The following is a 20813-nucleotide window of genomic DNA, read 5'->3' as shown; positions in this document are numbered from 1 at the left end:
AGCCGAGCCGCGCGACCACCGAACCGTCCGCAGTCATGCCCGGGGCCCAATCTGCCGCCCCTGACGACAACTGCCGCCCCACGCGCGTGCTTGTCGCGCTGGGGTCTGGAGCCGGCCCTGCCTCTCTTCCTTCAGTTCAAACCAAGGCTTGTATCAAACCCCAAATGCCGGTCTGTGTAGGGCCGGGAGGCCGAAGATTAAGGGAGAGGGGCCCCCTCCTTTCCCCTGCCCTTACTCCCAGGAATCCCGCACGGTGCCGCGCATCCTCAGTACCTGCCCCAGCAGCGAACAGGAACGGCAGCAGCAGCGCTCGCTGCTGCGTACCGTTACTAAGGCCCCCTAGCAACCAAGCGTCTCCTAAAAAGCGCTCCCCCGGGTGCGTTCTTCCGGTGTCCCGCACCCCGGGCAGGCCGAGGCCGGGTCCTTTGGTTCCGGTTCCGGAGTCCGGACCTAGGCCCAGAGCTGGGAGCGCTGCCGTGCGCCAGGTAGGACTCGGAGCAGCAGCGTTTCTTTAGGGCTGGAACTGAGCGAGTGGCTCAGGAGGGGTCTCTTGTGATTATCCAGACGCGCGGGTGGGGCTGGGTTCCTCCAGGTAAACGTCTGCCCTCCGTGGGGGCCGGGCCTGGGCACCTGCAGCGCCTCCTCGCCCGGGGGTGCCTGATTCCCGGGCCCCGCCACTCGAGCGGGGGGATTAAAGGGGCGGGCTGGTGCTTGTGCCGGGCATGCGGAGCGCGTTGCCTGCCCTCACTCTGATGTTTGCAGGGAGGGTCCTTGGGCAGATGATGCCCCATTTTGATGTTTTCCGGCTCCCTGTGTGGGCAGTTACCCCATTTTGAAGGCGGGGAGGGGTCACTCTGTTTTGATGTCCACGGGGAGGACTGAAAGGGAGTAGTGAGGAGAGGGAGTTTGCTCCATTTAGATGTGTGTGGAGGAGGCTTTTAGAGGGATGAGAGAACTGCCCGATTTTGTTCACAAGGAGCCCTTCCTCAGAGTAGGATGGGCAAGGAGGAGATGCTAGTTTCAATGACTGGATGGGGCCCTTGTGGTACAGAGCAGCCCATACAGGTGTGCGTTGCATTGCCCCCTCATTTCAGTGTTTGCAGTGGAGCCTTTAGGACCATCATGTCCAGGCTTGGAGAGCAATGGAATCTCTTCTGATGTTCACGAAGGCAAGCTCCTGAGAGTCTCAGGGCAATCCTTCTTCTGCGAAGGACTGTACTTGCCTCCCAAAATAGTGTTTGCAATAGCTCTCTTATCCTGTTAAAAATGGTAGTAGGAGAAGATAGTGAATAGAAAGTGTATGTTTTTGTGGTGTCTAATAATGTTTGGCAAGAGAATTTTTATTATTTTCCAGTACCTCTGATTTACAGACCCTTCTGTTTAAATCGAAACCGCAAAGGCATCGATCCTTTTTAGCATTTCATTTGTATTTCCTATTGCCTTTTTTATGGTGCTCTAATCCTTGTTGTTGCTTCTAAAGGGCCTGTTCACATTTGGTTTCAATGGAAGTTGAGGGAATTCACAGCATTTTTGAGGAGGGACTCACCACTTTGCAGGATTGAGTCCTAACAGTGCACTATTCCCAGGACCCAGGGCAGAATTTAGTGAGTAGGGTTGTCACTTTGGAACAGCTTGATTGCGGGTGACTTTGAAAATGATCAGTATAGTTTTCAGTGTTTCACTGAAACCTACAGAGCAATTCTCCTTTGTGAGTGAGTGATATTAAAATGCCTTAAAATTCATCCATATGAGGTAGTCTCTCTCCACATAAGAAAGACTTCTTTACTGTGGTAGGAGGTTACTCTGCAGATGGAATCATTATGACTGGTTTGCTGTCTGAATCAAGCTCTCAATCTTACAGGATGTGAAAACTGTATTGCTGTTGTGCTTGCAAAATATATTACATGTATGTTTTTCAGTTAAGTTTTTGTTTAGCTATTATTTTGAGACCACAGAGGTTTTCCTTTTCCACTAACAGGAGCATTTCTCCTGTCAGCGTCAATGATGAAAATGCTTTGGGGCTTCATAATTGAACACCACACTGCCATAAGGCATTATGTTGAAGAGAATCAGTTTGCAGGCTGGGAATGCATATCAAATCAAAGGGCCTCTTGGCCTCTTCTCTCCTTGAAGAATCTGTATGGTTAGCGGCCTTAGTCCAGGCTTGACAACTGTCACAAGGGCAGTTCATTCTCCCCCCCACCCTCTTCCCCCTGATTCTTTTCAAGATTCAGTTCAGTGCAAACTTGGATTGTAAAAAGGGTGTGTATGGTAGGGAGAGGTGTTAATTTCCTTTAAAGCCTCAGAATTTGGAAATACATTTTTTCATGACCTGTATGAGTGTTTATTTTAGCAGAAAATGGTGACTCTTTCCCTGGGGTGTATTCTAAATTTACATTGGAGAGAAGTATTAGTTTATTTTGCATCATGTTGTCTTGCATTTTTTTAATCTATTGTGTTGCATCACATCATAAGTGTATCATAAGAAACTAGGGCTTTGGCTACACTTGCACTTCAAAGCGCTAAGTGTAGTCAAAGCACCAGCGCTGGGAGAAAGCTCTCCCAGCGCTGTCCGTACTCCATCTCCCTGTGGGGAATAACGTACAGCGCTGGGAGCCATGCTCCCAGCGCTGGGGCTTTGACCACACTGGCGCTTTGCAGCGCCGCAATTTGCAGCGCTGGAGAGGTTGTGTTTTCACACCCTGCTGCAGCGCTGCAAATTTGCAAGTGTAGCCAAGGCGTAGGAGATGCAGCACAGAAAGCACACTGGGGGTTGGGAGAAGAGACTAGGAGACTATAAGAGAACTCTGCAGCCTCTTCTTGGATTGTCCCAGGGAGCTGGAGAAGCCCCTGGCGTAACTTAAATAGTTCTGGAAGTCTGTCTAGGCCAGTGGTTCTCAAAGCCGGTCCGCCGCCTGTTCAGGGAAAGCCCCCGGTGGGCTGGGCCGGTTTGTTTACCTGCCGCGTCCGCAGGTTTGGCCGCTTGCGGCTCCCACTGGCCGCGGTTCACCACTCCAGGTCAATGGTGGCTGCGGAAAGGGTGGTCAGCACATCCCTCAGCCCGCATTGCTTCCTGTAGCCCCCATTGGCCTGGAGCGGTGAACCGCGGCCAGTGGGAGCTGTGAGCGGCCGAACCTGCGGACGTGGCAGGTAGACAAACCGGCCCGGCCCGCCGGAGGCTTTCCCTGAACAGGCGGCGGACCGGCTTTGAGAACCACTAGTCTAGGCTACCCTAAATATCACAGCGTTGTGTGGTGCAACTCCTGGCATGTCACTTACTATACCTGAGAACCCAGTGTATTAGGCTGTGCCTGCCCTGGGGGAATTCTCTCCCAGTTGAATACAGGGCTTTTAGGGCCCTTTTTTGCCAGCCCTTTTATGTGGTGTAAGGGGCTCCAGTATTCTATGTTGTTTTGACATCTCAGATGAACAGTCTACAGTTCTTGCATTAATATTTTGTTCCTCTACTTAAAACAGAACTGTTAAGTTTAACCAAAAAATGCTTTAATTAATATCTTTATTGCTGTTTGGAGACAAATATATCTTTTTAAGCTGCCAACAAAAAAAACCCCAACACATCTACAGACGCTAATGTGAAAATGTTGAGACTTTGGATGACTGAAGTTATTTAAAGTAAACAAGTGGCTGATTTTTAATTTAGGAGCTCAACTTTAGGCATTCAAGTTTGAAAATTTTGGCTTAACATTTTTGTCGATAGCTCCAAACCTGCAACTTATTGCATGCTGGAAAACCACGGTGCCCTCTCAGAATCTTATGCATATCAGTGGGGCTTTGTGTAGGCACAGGGATCTGTCCCAACAAATTGCGGGGTTGGGACCTAAACCTGTATACTTATCTTTGCAAACATTTACTCCTACTGGAAATTAATGGGACTACTCGTGTAAGTAAAGTTAAGCACATACTGAAGTCAGTTAGCAGGTTTGGGGCCAAAGTGTTTGCAAAATCGGAAAGTTTACAGCTTGAATTTACAAGTTTGCATGTTTGTAACTTTACTCACATGAGTAAAGTGGATGAGACAACTCATCTGAGTAAAATTGTGCATGTTTGCATGGTCAAGGCCCGAGTCTTCGAGTTCTTTAAGTCAAGGACCACCTTTTAATCTGTTTGTATAGCACCTAGCATAGAGGAATCTGGCTCCTGATAGGAGCCTCAGAGTTTTGGGTTTTTTTTAAAGCTCTTTGGGATTAATTTGATTTGATCTAGTTGATTTCTGCTGTGATAAGTAATAACAAGTATGTGTTAGTTCAATAGGATGACCACATGATGATTACTTTTTTAGAAATTAGTCTGTTTATAGTACATCAGATACAATGTATTTTTCTTTAGCAGATACAGCATATGGTCTGTTTAAAGTAAAGATGTCTTTAAATCCATCTACATTTTTGAACCAAGAAAGCCATCAGAAATTAAAAAGAAATTTTGAATGTTTGAAAAATTCACAACAACAGACTACTTCATCGCTTCAAGATAACCCACTTCAGAATTTACAGTTAGCATCCTGGGAAGTTCTTGAAAAGGCCCAAAAAAGTGGGAGATCAAAGTGCCCAAGATGCGGTAGTTCAAGGATGTTTTATTGTTATTCATGTTACGTTCCAGTTGAAACTGTGCCTACCAAAGAAATTCCAGTTGTGAAGGTTAGTGAAACATAACATGTTTATTGTGCCTATTATTTGTTAGTGGTGTGTGTGTGTGAGTGAATACATTGCCAATGTTTGCTTTTTCTAGGTCATCTTTAACACAGTGGTCATGATAGATGAATAAATTATGATAAAGGAGGGTTAGCAGTCTGGTTTAAGGAACCAGATGTAAGAAAATGGATAGTTAAGGTTTCAGTTCTGCAAATATTTATGCATATGCTCAACTTTACATATACAAGGCATCCCACTGAAGTCAATGGGACTCCTCATGTATAAAGTTATGAAATTGAGCAATTCGGATTAGGGCTAATTCTTTAAACTCTTTCTTAACCCATTCTCACCAAGGTTCTCCAAATTGTAAGTACCAGTGGTATAAGCATTTTGAAATCAAGATGAGATTGTTTGTTTGCTAAAAGATACTCTAGGAATTATTTTGGGGAAGTTCTATGGCTTATGTTATACAGGAGGTCAGACTAGACCAGGGGTAGGCAAACTATGGCATGTGTGCTGAAGGCAGCATGCGAGCTGATTTTCAGTGGCACTCATGCTGCCTGGGTCCTGGCCACCTGTCCAGGGGGCTCTGTATTTTAATTTAATTTTAATTGAAGCTTCTTAAACATTTAAAGAACCTTTACATACAACAATAGTTTAGTTATATATTACATTTTAACGTTTTTAGAAGGTCTCTTTCCATAAGTCTGTATTACTAGCATGTGAAACCTTAAATTAGAGTGAATAAATGAAGACTCAGCACACCACGTCTGAAAGGTTGCCGACCCCTGGACTAGACAATCACAATGGCCACTTCTGGCCTAGGAATCTATGAGTCTATAGTGGGGAGGTTGTATAAACAAATGCTATGGAGTTGCACCCATTTAAACCAGGGCTGAATATGACCCAAAATGTGAACTTAAAAAATAATAAAGAACTGCTCATAGTTGTATAATTAAGTCAGTTAATTTTCTTAAAATATATTGTTTTCCAGCTGAGATAGTGAATAAAAGCTTTCAGAAGTGCCAAGTTCCCATTTACAAAAGTCACTTTGGCACTTAAGTGCCAAGGGCCTATTGAAAATTAGACTTTGGCACATAAGTCAGTTAGGTGCTTCTGAAAAGTTTACCCATTTGTACTTGACCCTGTTCTCCTTGAAATCAAAGAGTTATGTATTAATTTCAATGGGTTGAAATATCTGATACAAATAGGTGTTCAGGATTGGAAGCATAAGGCTTCTAAATTTAAATGCATAACTTCTTTTGTCTTATCAATTTTAATTTTCAGTCATTAATAACAAAAGTATCAATATAGCCTTCACTTTAGCAACATTAGAGTGTCAAGTGTGTACATATAATAGCTAAATTGCTTATTATTAAAAGCAGTGAGTGCTATTTTCTATGTATTTTACTCTGATTGTTTTCTTTCCCTATTTTGCATTAAACAGTCTAGTTGAAATTAGGAACTTCCATATTCTTATATATCTAAATCAAAACATTTTTAGGAAACTTTATATGAATTTACTATATATTTTAAAAAGTTTCTGTCTGGGGATTTCCTAGACATATGCCCAAATTTATTTATGTCTGCCATTTTTTGTTGTAGCTTCCCTTGAAGATTGACATAATTAAACACCCAAATGAAACTGACGGCAAAAGCACTGCTGTCCATGCTAAACTCCTAGCACCTGAAGATGTGACCATTTATACATATCCTTGCATTCCGGACTATGAAGAAAAAAGACATGAAGTAAGAGATTCTATAACAGGGCTGTGTGCTGGGGAAATGTTCATGTGCCTTCATCTCCCAACTCCTGCTGATATTGCTCTTCCCCTTTGCAGGGGGAGTGCAGATCCAACTACTCTGCCACTATTCCTCCATGAATCCATTCCACCCCACCCAGAGCACATCTCTGCAGTGCATAGGGATGTGGACATCCTGCCAGGCTCATGGAAATTTGCCTTCACATGCAGCCTAAACACACAGATTCTGTTGTGTTCACGATCCTCTGCACCTACAGAGGAGAGAGAGGATTTGGTTCATTGTGCTTTGTAGCGAGTATTTTACTTACTGTGTAGAGCAGAAGTGTCAAACACCAAACCCACTGGCTGTATTGCCCTGCTTGATGGAGTTATGTGGCCTGCTTGACATATTCAACTTCTGCAGAATCTAAGCTTTTATTTTGTAAAAAGTAAGTTTCTAGTATTTCCTGGTGCAGGGAAAACCTACCAAATGTAATTGATACATGTTGTCTTCTTGAGTCAGCCCAGAGCCTGAAATGATGATTGTGAGGAATGAGCTCCCAGTCCTCAATTAATTTCACTGCAGTGAGAATTCTGAAACCTAACATTTGTAATGTCAGCATTAACAAATGGGGAAGGGAGTGAATGAAGTTCATGGGTGTGGGAATTGGTATTTGCTTCAGGGAAGGAAATGTCAAGGAAAGAACAGGGAAGAGGGAGAGAAACAGAGGAAGGAGGATGGGAAAGACTGGGGGGGTGAGAGGGAATAAAAAATACTGCTGATCCGAAAAATGGTCATAATTTCCCATTAGGAATGTAATAAAGAGGTTTAATTATTGCATATAGGCCATATTGTTTTGTGTGACATACCATTGACATCTGTGGGAGTTCTGCTGTAGATAAGAGGTCAGACTAGATGATCTAATCATCACTCTGGCCTTAACATTTATGAATTAATTGAGGGTAACAAGTAGTCCTACATTTATACCCTGGCCCATATTCCATAATTAAAAATGGAATTTGGCCATCTTCACAATAAAAGATTGCACCCTGGCATAGAGAAATAGATTCGTGTAAACATATGCATAGTACCTTCTTGCACAGAAAATATTGGCTTGGTAGGATAACCTTGTTTAACATGTATGGAAGTAGTATACATGTAGGCTTGGCAGATTTCAATTTTTTTTTTAATCATTTTGACGGATATCTTTAAACATTTTATTTTTATTGATTTACCTTTTCACAGTTGCATGAAATTTTGCGTTTTAAGCAATTTGTCAATTTTTTTATCCATTTTATGTTTTCAGTTGCAGGAAACGATGGGTACATTAGACAATAATTATTTAATGACAGCCTGTAATATGCTGCTTGAGAACTTTTTTCTATTTTTGCCTATCTGTAAATTTCAGTTATTGTTAGTGAAATTGATGTTTACTGACATTTACTGTTAAAAAGCTAATCCTTCCAAGCCTGTACATATTTAATCAAACCCCTGCAAATAACTAATTTAAACAAATCCGTTGCCTTAATTTTGTTTTTCTTTTACCCTGTCTCTCTGCTTACCCTTTGGGGCATTTGAAATACATTTTCAAAGAGAAGTTCACTTTCATCTTGTATGGATTTAAATGGTTTTATTTTATTTTATTTTATTTGTGTGTGTGTGGATTGCTGTAAGGAATAGGTAGTTTCTTTTTAAATAGAAAAGTTCTTGAAACTTTAACATAGTTTTCTATCAGAATGGCACTCGGATCTCTGTATTTGTTTTCATTTTAGATTGCACTTATCTTTCCTGGTCCTAACTCAATTTCGGTAAAAGATATTATTCTCCATCTGGAAAAAAATGTTGAGAAAAATGTTAGTTGTGGCAATGATGATGATTCTTCATCAGAGCCATTTCTCAAGAAAGCAAAAATAGAAACAAAAGAAGATCGAAACCTAAGTGAATACAAATCAAACAGCAGGAGTGAAGACACTGTACTGAAGAAAGTAATATTTATTGACAGTACTTGGAATCAAACCAACAAAATAATCACTGATGAGCGACTTCAAGGTAAATAAGTAAATAAAAGGGGATGTTACAGCTACAGTAAAGTGGCTAAATGAAATATACGTATTTGTTTCCTAAATGCAAAGACCTGATTGCATACCATAGTGATGAGCAGGGTTGAAATACATACATGAAAATAGATCTGAACATACATCAGGGGTTCAATTATATGACTTAAAATTGTTGGGTTTTTTCCATTTTGTCAAATATCTGAACATGTTGTGTTACACACAGAGCCTAGTTCTTTCTGACAGTATCGATAATGCCATCAATGGAAAACTTAATATGAGTATTGCTGCTTTTATTATGAATTAGCACAATGTACTTGTAGTTCTGCACAGCCTTCATTGTGTTATATTGATTAGAAGGATGACATATTTAAGCATTCCACAGAGAATTAAAATGTGTAACAACAATTTGGCAGTTTTTACTTGTTATGTAGGGCTCAATCCTGCTCCCATTGAAATCAATGGCAGTTTGAAAACTGACTTCACAAGAGCAAGAACAAGCCCTTAGGTTGGAAGGCACATTTCCTTCATTTCTACTCTGTGTATTAGCTGGCAAGTGTATTAGCAAGTATGTATTTCTCAGCTTAATTTCTTCCAGCCTATGGAGTGGGCATCACAGATTTCCTGCATGGAAGATGAATGCTGCTTCGCTGCCCCGTTAGCTCATTAAAAAATACTGCATATGAGCATAATTTATTAGCCAATAAAAATCCTATTACCAAATATATTTAATTTAACATAAAAATTCTGTTTATGAAATAAATTGATATACACTACAGTGCTGTATTGCTTTATTGCATGATGTAAATGTGAACTGATTTAAATTTAAGGTACTTAAAAATCTTGTTCACAAAGGATGAAATTCAGGAAACAACATGCAGCTAAGGAACTTGGGATTTATATGGGTGTCTTGCTCATGACTAAGGAAAGAAAATCTCCCCCCGCCCCTTCCCTCCGCAGGGCCAAGTCATCGGACTGCAGCATAGCCCTTCCTTGTACCTATTTCAGCCTATGGGACAGAATAGTAGCTTCTGCCTTCTAATCACTGTGGACACCACCAGTCTGTCTGTTACTCAGGCCTATAACCAGCATGCACATCTTTGACTTGCACCTTTCTCTAGGTCCTCAAATCAAGGCTAAACCTAAATCTTGCAGAATCTTTTGGCATAACATCTCTAAGATATGACCATTCTTATCCATCCACACAGCTAAAACTCTCCTCCAAGCTCTTATCTTGATTACTGTAACATTCTTTTCTCTGGTCTTGACAAATGCAATCTTACCACACTTACTTCCATTTAGAATACTGCTGCAAAGATCACTTTCCTAGCCCATCACTTTGAATCACATCAAGCCCCTCTTTGAATCCCTCCACTGAGTCCCCATTCTCTATTGCATCAAACCTAAGATGCTTGTATTTACGGTACTTTCCAGGCACTTCACAGTTCATCCCCACCTACCTATCACCTCTCAGTTGCCAGTGACCTGTCGATGCTTGCCTCCAGTTGGCCCATGATGCCAGCCTCCATCACCCAATTGTTAAATTTTCAAATAAACACTTCTGTACTTTTTCCCATGCTGCCCCACATGCTTGGGGGAAGCTCCTTGTAAATGTCCACAGACTTACCTCGTTTCCATCTCCAAATTAATCTTCAAAACTCTCCTTTTCCGTGATGCTGACAAACAGCTCAAAAACTGATCCAACAGAGATCACTGTCTCTAGCTTGCTGACCAAGACTGTCTTGTTGTTTACTTGAACTCCCCCATCTGTCTGTGTCCATTGTCTTGTGTTATACTTACAGTGTAAGCCCCTTAGGGCAGAGATGATCTTGTTCTGTTTGTACAGTGATCACCATAATGGGCTCCTGGTCCATGACTAGAGCTCCTAGGAACTATAGTAATACAAATAATAATAATAATGTAAGGATTTCATCTACTTAAATGTTGACCCAGCGTACCCTTCCCCAGGTTATATAACCCCAAATTCTCTACTCCACATCACTATTCTAATTCTAGTCTAGTCAGGATCTTATACCGTCCTTGTCACCAAAGTACCTGAGTACCTTCCAGGAATCCATTAAGTGATGTGACTAATATGTGTTACATGTGGTTCGTTCTCTCTTCTCCTCTCCCTAGGAGCAGAGCTGTCTCTGCAGGTTAGTGTTTTGGGTTTTTTAATATGTACACACTATATGTTTATATTAGCAAAAGTAAGTCGAAGAAGTGCGCCTGCACTTGAAGCAGAAGGTGGTGAGATTTGTTCTGGTCCTTAGTTCCTGTGGGAGTTCCTTCCATAGTGTGGGGGTGGTTCTTGACAAAGCTTTGTCTCCTACACAGATGAGCTTTGCTGTTATGATAGAAAATTCCATGGTGTCTGAGGAGTAGAGTGGTTGATCACAGTTTTCATTCTGGAACAGCACCTTGAATTAAGGACTGAGACCATGAATTTGAATTGACATTCTATGGGAAGCTAATGTAGAGAATGGCAGACAGATTTGATAACCTCCATCTTGTTCAGATTCAGTTTCAACTAACTCTTCTTTCATCTTGGTTGTGGTGGTGGTACAGTTGTACATGGTGAGGGATAAGTAGAGCTGTGTATCATCCCCATATTGTTGGCATTTGAGTCCATGTCATCTTACCAGTTCATCTAGTGGCTACATAGAGATGACTAAAAGGACCAAAAAGTGAATTGTACTTTATGCAAAGCCATCATGGAACCAAATGCCTTTATTAGCAGAGGGTGCAGCGACTCCTTTTGTGTCCATACCATTGATGTCTCCCTCACTTCCCCCCATTATACCTCAAATAGGACTAGCTGAGTATGTACTGCCTTAAAGGCATGAATTTCACCCCCACTTCCTACAATATGGATTTATTAGATGTTCTTTTGTGGATTGGTTGTATAATTTTTCTCACAGGAAAATTGATGGCATTCACATCTGTCTGTATGCGCCTCAAGAGCACACATCAGAGTTACACAATCACTGTCATTCTTCTGTTTCCAAAAAACAAGTTACTACAGTATTTGTTCAAATAGATAAATTTAAAAGAAATACTGGAGAGAACCATTAATGAAGTGTGCCAAGAAAATGTAAAATAAAGTCTGTGTTTTGTAAGCCTGCGTTTATATATTTCAGTAAATCTAGCTAATTGCACTTACAAGTGAAAGCAATATGGGACATCAATTAGCCTCGGAAATAGACAACCTAGGAGACTTGGACAAAATTAAGTATTTCTAAATCTTATTAGGAAAGTGGTGTAATATATCTTTAGAAAACCAAACCAAACCCAATTGCATTACAGACAGGAAATATTTGAAAGTTGCTAATGCTTGGTTAGGATTGATAGATGACTTCATTAGAAATCAATGATCACTGGAGCTGAAAAGTGAACTGTTACATTCAGTATTAATGATTACTTTCCCGGAGATAATGCAGCATATTGGCAGCATTAGTTTGGCTGTTAAAGTAGAAGATTGCGTAGGTACTTTTTCTGTGGCCTTAGTCAAATCTCTTTTATTAATTTACATATTCTCTTGTGCAAATATATGCCATGATCTGCTTCAGTTTTTAAAGCATCTATGCTCCCTTCTCCTTTTGCAAGTAAATGATCGCCTGTAACTGCACATGGAGGCTAGTGGAATGTGGAAGGAACTGTCTCTGTGGCATGTTGCCCCTTTATTCCATCCTCTGGAGCAGTGGTGGGCAACCTGTGGGCCACATGCAGGCCCGGCCACCTGCAGCTCCCAGTGGCCATGGACATGGCCAATGGGAGCTGTGAGAAGCAGCAACCAGCACGTCCCCATGGCTCACGCCGCTTCCCGCAGCTCCCATTGGCCGGGAATGGTGAACCGCAGCCACTGGGAGCTGCAGGTGGCTGTGCCTGCGGACGGTCATAGTAAACACTGTCTCGTGGCCCGCCAGCAGATTACCCTGATGGGCTGCAGGTTGCCCACCACTGCTTTGGAGGCATTTTGTGAGGAGGGTGCAGGTCTGCAAAGATTTCCTTCCCCTGTTTCCCCATAGTAATAATAATAGGGCTCAGATTTTCTGGATGGATATATAGCTGATGGATTCTTCACCAAGTAGTTGCTGAAACCAACAGAGAGGGCCATTTTTTTGGTTTTGGTGAGTAGTGAAGACCTCATAGAAGAAATGGTTGTAGGTTGAGACTTTGTTTTTTATCATGAGCTGATTCAGTTTAAACTTAATGGAAGGATAAACAAAAACAAATCTGTGACTGTGACTTTTTTTTTTTTTTCAGAAGGGCTAACTTTTAAAAAAATTAAATAAATTAGTTAGGGAAGGGAAGTGGATTGGGTTGAAGAACTTGTAAATCTAAAGGAGGAGGAGAGGAATTAAAGGAAAGCAGAAATCAGAGAACTGATCAAGCCAAGAGGGGAAAAAAAAAAAAATCATAGGCAGGAGTTGTAGACCAAGCTGGATGAGCAAGCATCTCAGAGAAAGAAATTAAGAAAAGCAAGAAGAAGGAGAAGAAGGGAGGAGAAGCAGGGAGGGGCAAGGAGTCAGAACATATGAGAACATGGGGATAAAGAGATAGAGGCCAAAGATGGGCCCATTGGAGACATAGTTGGGGAAAACCAATAGAAAAAAAAAAACTATATAGCCATATAAATAAAAAAAGAAAAAAAAAACAAAGAAAGAACACTGAGAGCTAAACACTGAGGATGGAATGGAGGCTAAGGATAATCTAGGCATGGCAAATATCTAAACAAATACTTTTCTCTTAGGGATAATGGCAGGAGGGATGATGGGGATGAGAAATGGGAATAAAAGATATGGGTAGATATTACAAGCCAAACTCTAACAGCTTTATGGGAAAACAGCTATGGGACTAAATTGGTGGGCCCAGATAATCCAGAATATTAAAGGAACTACATAATGTGGCAAATTTAATAAACATTAGCATTTTTTCTTTTCTGTGAAAACTCAGTACTGAATACTGGAACTGGAAATTGAGAGTTACTATTTTCCTATTATATTTCCTATCCGGACACACCTGTAGTTAGTTTAACATCTAGTATAGTAGTTGGAAGGGAAAAACATTTTGAAGGAGAAAGTAGTTATGGTAGTTGGTGAAAAAAATTGGGACAAAATACAATACAATTTTACAAAGGGTAGATCGTACCAAACCAACCTGATCTCCTTTAGAAGGTAAGAGCTCTTTTAAGTTTTACAGAAAGTGAATATTTTGGATCTAATTTTCCTCAATTTCAGTAAGGCATTTGATTGTGTTCCACATTTAGATTATTATTTAAGAAGATGAAAATATGGGAAAAAATTGAAAGGTGAAGGTGGAACTGGTTAAAGAGGGGAGGAACGGTCATACTGAAAGGTGAAACAACTGTCAGGCTGGAGGAGGGAGGTTAGTGGAGTTCTCAGGCAGGGGCGCGCGGCCTACCAGAAGCGGCGGGGCGGCGCGCCTCCGGCGGCTTCTTTTGGCAGGCTCGGTGGAGCTCCTCCCGCATGCCCTGCCGGCGGGTGCCGGAGGGCAGACGGACGGACGGGGCGCGGGACCTGCCGCCAGGCGGTCCCCCCGGCCCGCGGCTCTTCCGAGCTCCGCGTTGAGCTCCGCGACGCAGGTCGACCGCTGCGTCGGGCTCTCCGGGCATGCCGGGCGGAGACAGCACGAGCTCCCGGGGAGCCGCTGGACGAGGAAAGCGCGCTGGACGGGCAGGGTGGGGCGAGGCGCCAGCGCTTGGGGGGGCGTGAGGGTCTTGGATTTTCTGTCCTCAGGGATTTTTTTTTTTTACCAATCTTACCTATCTTTTTTATATTTTTTAACACAAAAGTTTGAGGATGAGACAAAGCTGGGAGCCAATACAGAAGGACATAAGCTGGGACAGGAGGATAGAGGATGACCTTGTAAATCTGATAATAGTAATAGGATGAAATTTAATAGTAGAAAGTATGAGGGTGAAATATATATTAATTGTGAGAAAGGGCATAATTTTGATTGGGGATCAGTAAATTGTAATAATGGAGGAGAAGGCATCAGTTGGAAGAGGAGAAGGAATGTAGTAGAGGAGATGAGACACCAATGTGATATCAATGATAAAAGCTAATGGGTGATCTGTATTGACATTAGGTGAGGTATTTCCAGTAGAGATAAGGAGGTGGGTATATCGTTATACTAAAAAGCACTGAGTGTTTGTATCGTTATACATCTGTGCTGTTCTCTCATCTGTGTTTACTGTGTGTTCTGGTCTCCTCAATTGTTGAGAGAGATGTTTACTGGGGATGATCTGAGGAATGGAAAACCTGTCTTATGAAGAGATGAAAAAAAAGACTTAATGAGGAGACTCAAAGGCTTGAGGGCTGAGGGAAGAGATGATATGGAGATATATATATCAGGAATAAATATATCAGAGGGATAAGGGACAATAGAAAGATTATTTAAACCACAGACCAATGTATACACTGGAACAAAGATAAAGGTTTTCTGAGAATTAAAGAGAAAAATTTAGATAGAATTTAGGAAGAGGAGAGTAGAGAAACCCTGGAACACCCTTCCAAAGGGTAAAAGTAAAGACATATCTGGCTTCAAAGCTAAGCTTGATAAGTTTATGGAGTGATGTGATAAGTTTATGGCCTAATTTTATTAATTAAATTTAATTTTTTAATTATAATTAGATTTTGATATGATGGATGTTGTATGCCCAGTGGATATGGGGTGGGATCTGAGTTCTTTCCTGATCTTCTGGGGGGGGTGTCTGGCTGGTGAGTGCTGGGCTTTTGCTTAAGTGCTTTAGGCTGGGGTTGGGGGAAGGGGTTCCTTAGGGGTTTGGAAGGAATTTTCTGGGGGGTTTTAGATCTTCCTCTGCATAGGGCATTTGCTGGAGGATTCTCTGGGTCACTTGCTCTTTAATTCTTTTAACCATTGTTTAAGGACTTCAGGGGTGAGTAAGTTGGAGGATTATTTATTACAGGAGTGGGAGAGTGACCTTAGGGAGGGTGAGGAAGAGTGGGGACTACTAGGTCAGTGGTCATAAAGTCTCTGACTCTATATCTGACTACTTCTCTGACCTGTCCCTTCAGCTTCAAAGTCAGCAGAACCAATCAGCAGATGCCTTCAGTCAAGCATTTCTGTCAGTCAGGAGAGAGTTGCATTGAATCAGGAAGAAAACAGAATAAGGAGTGAGACTGGATCAGTGTTGGGATGAACAGTGTATCAGGATCAAAAATCATTCTCAAGGCAAACATTCAGTAGTGGTAGTCAAGTAGTCATACTCAGCAAGTTCATCACAGTTTCATAGTCTCTCATTTTCATGTTAACTCGCCTCCAACACTACAACTTTAGTGTTACTTCAAAACAGTATTTTTTTCTAGTTTTTTTAGGGTTTTGGGGGGTTTTTTGGTCATAAGCATGATTACTTTGCAATTTGTTACACATGTGCAGTTCTACTTTTGCTTATTCTGTTAAATGTGGTTAGAACAGACCGGGGTCAGCAACCTTCGGCACGCGGCCCATCAGGGTAATCCGCTGGCGGGCCGCGAGACATTTTGTTTACGTTGACCGTCTGCAGGCACGTCCCCCCGCAGCTCCCATTGGCCGGGAACGGCAAACCGAAGGTTACCGACCCCTGGAACAGACTCTTAAAATTCACAGCAGGCTTCTTTCAAGCCTAAATGTGCCTTCATTCCCAATACAGTCATTAAAGTAGATTAGAATGGGAGCTTGTGCAGGTTTTCATATCTATCATCACACATCTTGATGTATTTGTGAAGAAGTATGGTTGCTTGTGGTGATAAAAGCACATAGATAAAGAATGAGGGCGTAAGAATGAAACTCTGAAAGGTGACCGTCAGCCAAATAAAGTGCGTGTGAGAGAAAATAGCTTTTGTATGGACAAAATTTGTTTATTCTCCATACTTTGTGTTTTCTAAATGTCTACACTTCCATCCTGCCTAAATCCCAGATTGGCACAAACATTTATTTCATTATTTGAGCTCAAAATATGTGGATACTAAACATGAAAAAAGTCAAAATGTTGACTTCCTGGATAGTCTAAGTTACTCATAAGAACAACTAGTGTTTGTAATAAAATATTGCCTTTGGCTGTATAGATACAGTACAGAGATGATGATGGAAATATGCTCAGTAAACAGTAACACTTGACCTCTTCTAAATCTTTTGTTCTGAAACTCTTAAATACTCTGTGTTGAAATTAATTGCTCCTGTGCCTGTATTCCCACTGGGGTCAGTGATCTGACTGTTATTTAACATCTTACTTCCCTTTCCCTGCCCCCAAATGTTAAGTGATGTGAACTTTGTATTGGAGGAATCTTCCCTAAATTTTAGTTCACCACTTGTAAGGTGAAACCCTGACTACTGAAGTCAGTGGGAGTTTTGCTATTGACTTCAACTGAGCCAGAATTTCACCTTCATTCTTTTGGTTTATTGGGTACTCCTCTGTTTAAAAGAGGTCATTGAAACTTTATGTAGGAGATAAACTAGTGTTATGAAAACTGCCTTTAGTGTAAAAATTAAAGGGAATGATTGGCCTGTATCATTTTTATTATCCTCAGTTTAGTGCCTTTTTTTGTTACCAGTTTACACACGGTTTAATGCCTGTTATGACACAGTGTACTTTGAAAAGAAAATTCTATTAATATACAAGGAATCATATTGTTAGCTGTGAAATAAATAGCTAGACTCACCTTGTGATTGCTCCAGAAACAGTTAAATGTATCTTGAAGCTATATAAAAAGTACAAAATTGTAAGTGCTGGGCTACAGGCCAGTTTGGGCTCCTGAAATAGGGCCATATGGAGATGGACCAAACTTCTCTGTCTGTAATTTCCAAGCAATTCTCAGACCATGTTGTAATTACTGATGTTAAACTATCTCAAGATACAGATTTTGCATCTTAATGCTAACATTTAAGAAGATACTTATAGTTCAGAGTCTGATCTTGCAAACATTTATTACACACTGTAGTGCTTGCTAACCTGATTGATCCCATTGACTTATTATGCATTTTTAAAGAAATGTCAGAGTAGTTGACATGACTTCAATGTTTTTTTTTTAGGGTAATATGGGATTGCACTTCAGTAGGATTATTTAGGGCTCAGTAGTGAAGAGGTTGCAGCATCAGGGCCTTCAGTGGCTTTCGAATCATTGCATGATCAAAATCAGCATCATTTATTTACTTTTGTTCAATTTTGTAAATATAACGAACACTGTAAGATATTCATGTAATATGGGCCATATCATGCCATTAGGTTTTAAGGAAAACTCCACTGATTTCAGCTCCACTGAATGAGCTCTGCTTAAAAACAGATGATGTGAATATATATTAAGTCCTACTACTACTTCTCTAGACACATTAATTTCAATAAAATTAAAAAAAAAAGGAAAATAGCAGATAGTAAACTTACATTTATTGTCACCAAGCCGTTGCATACCCTGCCTTCAGCAATTTTATTTCCTAAGTGACCTGTTATAGCCATTCCAGACATCTCAAAATCAAATACCTGAGGAACTATACCTTCCACTCTAAGGCCCTTAGCCCTGGTGTAAAGTTAGGCACGGGCTTGAGTCTTTGCAGGATTGCTGCAACCTCATCTATGTGGGCAGGCCTTAAGCCTATATAGAGACTCATGGAGTCAATGGTATTGTGTAGATAAAAGATCTATCACGAAGATCAAATTGCAGGGTCTGGGCCTCAAGTAGAAATATTTATGAAACTGACCTTTTCTGAGTTGGGTGAGGCTGGGGGGGAATTTTTGCCAACATTAAAAAGCAAAAACAACAACAAACCCCTCAATAGCTGACAACTGTGTGCATCTTTGTGATGTTACATATAAGATTGGCAGGATTCAATTTTTATTGATAAATGTTGATTTCACAGTACCCACACAAACCTATGAAAAAATTTCCATTGACGATGATGATTAAGGTTAAGATTCTGTCATGAATATTTTCAATAAAGTCAGGGACAGGTCCTGGGCAATAAACAAAAATTCATCTGTCCCTGACTTTTACTAAAAATACCCTAGGGTGCGGGGACAAACAGCACTGCTGGGGCTTGCAGCTGCTCCGGCCCTGGTGCTGCTGCTCCTGTGGCATGGGCTGACCACTGCTGCTTCAGGCCCGGGGGACTGATCCAACCCCTGCCATTGCTCGGGCGGGCTTGGGTCTGGCCGCCAGTGAGCTGTTCCAGCAACCACTGCTCCGGCAGCCCCAGGGCTGACGGCTGCTCCAGCCCTGCCCCAGAAGAAGTCACAGAATCCAGGACCTCCATGACTGAATCATATCCTTAAAAATAATTAAAACTTACAAATAAGCGGAGTAAGAAAAATGGTGCTTGAGAATCTAGAGTTTGATTTAAGGCTATCTGCTTTGTATATTTTCATGTGTGATGTTGACAATTTGTGTTTAACTGTTATAAAATTTTAACTTTTTGAATCTTAATGTCTGCTGTCAGTAAATAATTGTCTGACTCAGCACATGATTTCCTGTAACTGTGAAAATTTAAATCAATAAAAATGCATACAATTCTGGGTTTTCAATTTTTTAGAACTGTAAAAATTTAAATTGATAAAAATTGAAAGAATGCTTAAAAACAAACCAATATTATCCATCAAAATTATAAAAAAAAAAAAAGAATTCTGCCAAGCCTAAATATATAGCACTTTTCACCATTATCCTCATTGTATAAATGGGGAGACTGAGGCACAGAGACTTATCCAAGGTCACCTAGCAGGCGAATGGCTGAGCTGGTAACAGAACCCAAGTCTCTCAATTTCCTGTCTGTGGCTCCGTTTAAGCCACAATGCCTAACATTTGTCCCCTTTTTTCTTGGCAGGGTTACTACAAATTGAGTTGAAAACAAGGAAAACTTGCTTTTGGCGTCACCAGAAAGGAAAGCCAGATACGTATCTTTCTACAATTGAAGCCATTTATTATTTTCTTGTGGATTATCACCAGGAGGTTTTAAAAGAGAGCTACAAAGGACACTATGACAACTTGCTTTTTTTCTTTTCATTTATGTACACATTAATAAAAAACGCCAAGAATTCTGCAGGAAAAGAATAAGCCAAGACATCTATTTGTTTGTTTGTTTTTCTTTATCATAATTAAAGTGTAATAATATAATTTTTTGTCTAAATGACATTTGAGAGTTCAATAATAAAACCGTGTATTACACTCGAGTTGTCTGTAATGCTGCTCCAAATGCAAGAGAAGGATGTGGTTCTGCACACACTTGATGCGTATTTAGGGTGACCAGACGTCCCGATTTTATCAGGACTGTCCCAATATTTACTTGTTTGTCCCGAATCCCCACCAATGCAAATTGTCCCGATATTTTGCCCTCCGGCGCACAGGCAGAGGGGGCTCGTGCCCTCCCACCCGAACTCCACTGTATCCCTCCCCAAATCCCCACCCTGACCCAGCCCCCTCACTGCCCTATTGGATCCCTCCCTAAATCCCCGCCTCTTCCCCAAACACACCGCATTCCTCCTCCTCTCCCCTCCCTCCCAGGCTGCACGAATCAGCTGTATGGCGGTGCAAGCGCTGGAGGGAGGGGAGAGACGCTCAGGAGGTGGAGGCAGAGCGAAGGCGAGCTGCTGTGGGGGGTGCGGGGCATGGAGTTCTCACCCCCCACCAATTTTCCCTATGCTCCGGTGGCTCTTGGTTTTGTTTTTTTGCTCCGCCAGCACCCCCACGTCCCGATGTGTCACATCTCTCATCTGGTCACCCTATGTGTAATTTTTAATCACTACTTGTTTCAGTGACACTATGCATATCCCTAAGGGTTGCCAGTTAGGGCCTACTTTGTGAGTCTGACCCTGCAGTCCTCACCTTGGGTAAAACACAATGTGCCTGAGGCAAGGAATGGAGAATTAAGACCTCATATTGTAAATAGTAAGATCTCAGGATTGTAAAGATGAGTTAATATGTCAACATGGAGTCTCTTTTCTCAAACATAGTAAAATGTAGTTCAGCTGGTTAGAGCACATTCCTAAACAGTATAATCAATCAGGCTGACTTCATGCTGTTGGTATCACAATTGCTTACTGAAATTATTAGGACAATATTTCCTCAAGGGGGGGTGGTGGAAATTAAAAGACCCAAGTTAGTTGAATGAATGGAAAACAAATTATAAACTTTGTTAGTTTTAAATAAAGCTGGAAAAATGATATAGATAAAAATATAGGCCTAGATTCACAAAGGTACTGAGGTGGCATGATGCTGAGCAGATGCTGGTAAATTTTTTAAGTGTAGACCAGGCCTAAGCTGGCTAGGTATTTCTGTCTTTTTCCTATGTTGGTGAGGGAGTCACAAATCTTGTAAAAGCGACAAGAAAAATCATAATAGTTAACCTTTTTCAGAAATCT

At 41.4% G+C, this 20813-nt stretch overlaps 1 protein-coding gene across 6 annotated transcripts; it reads left to right on the top strand.

Moving 5' to 3' along the window:
- Window positions 1-2: 2 nt before the first annotated feature.
- Window positions 3-19623, top strand: DTWD1 (DTW domain containing 1). 6 transcript variants are annotated; one of them, XM_039490432.1, is made up of 6 exons: window positions 3-485; window positions 1481-1604; window positions 4351-4655; window positions 6255-6398; window positions 8165-8441; window positions 19280-19623. In XM_039490432.1, exons 3-6 carry the CDS (start codon window positions 4380-4382, stop codon window positions 19507-19509), a joined length of 927 nt encoding a protein of 308 aa, XP_039346366.1. In that variant the 5' UTR covers window positions 3-485; window positions 1481-1604; window positions 4351-4379; the 3' UTR covers window positions 19510-19623. The 6 variants fall into 6 exon arrangements, with proteins under 6 accessions (XP_039346366.1, XP_039346368.1, XP_039346364.1 ...); XM_039490434.1 differs by lacking the exon at window positions 1481-1604 and having other exon boundaries at window positions 3-146; XM_039490430.1 differs by lacking the exon at window positions 1481-1604.
- Window positions 19624-20813: the final 1190 nt, after the last annotated feature.

The sequence above is a fragment of the Mauremys reevesii genome, linkage group 10 (assembly GCF_016161935.1).
Source record: "Mauremys reevesii isolate NIE-2019 linkage group 10, ASM1616193v1, whole genome shotgun sequence".
NCBI lineage: Eukaryota > Metazoa > Chordata > Testudines > Geoemydidae > Mauremys > Mauremys reevesii.
This window is presented reverse-complemented; position numbering and strand designations above follow the sequence as displayed.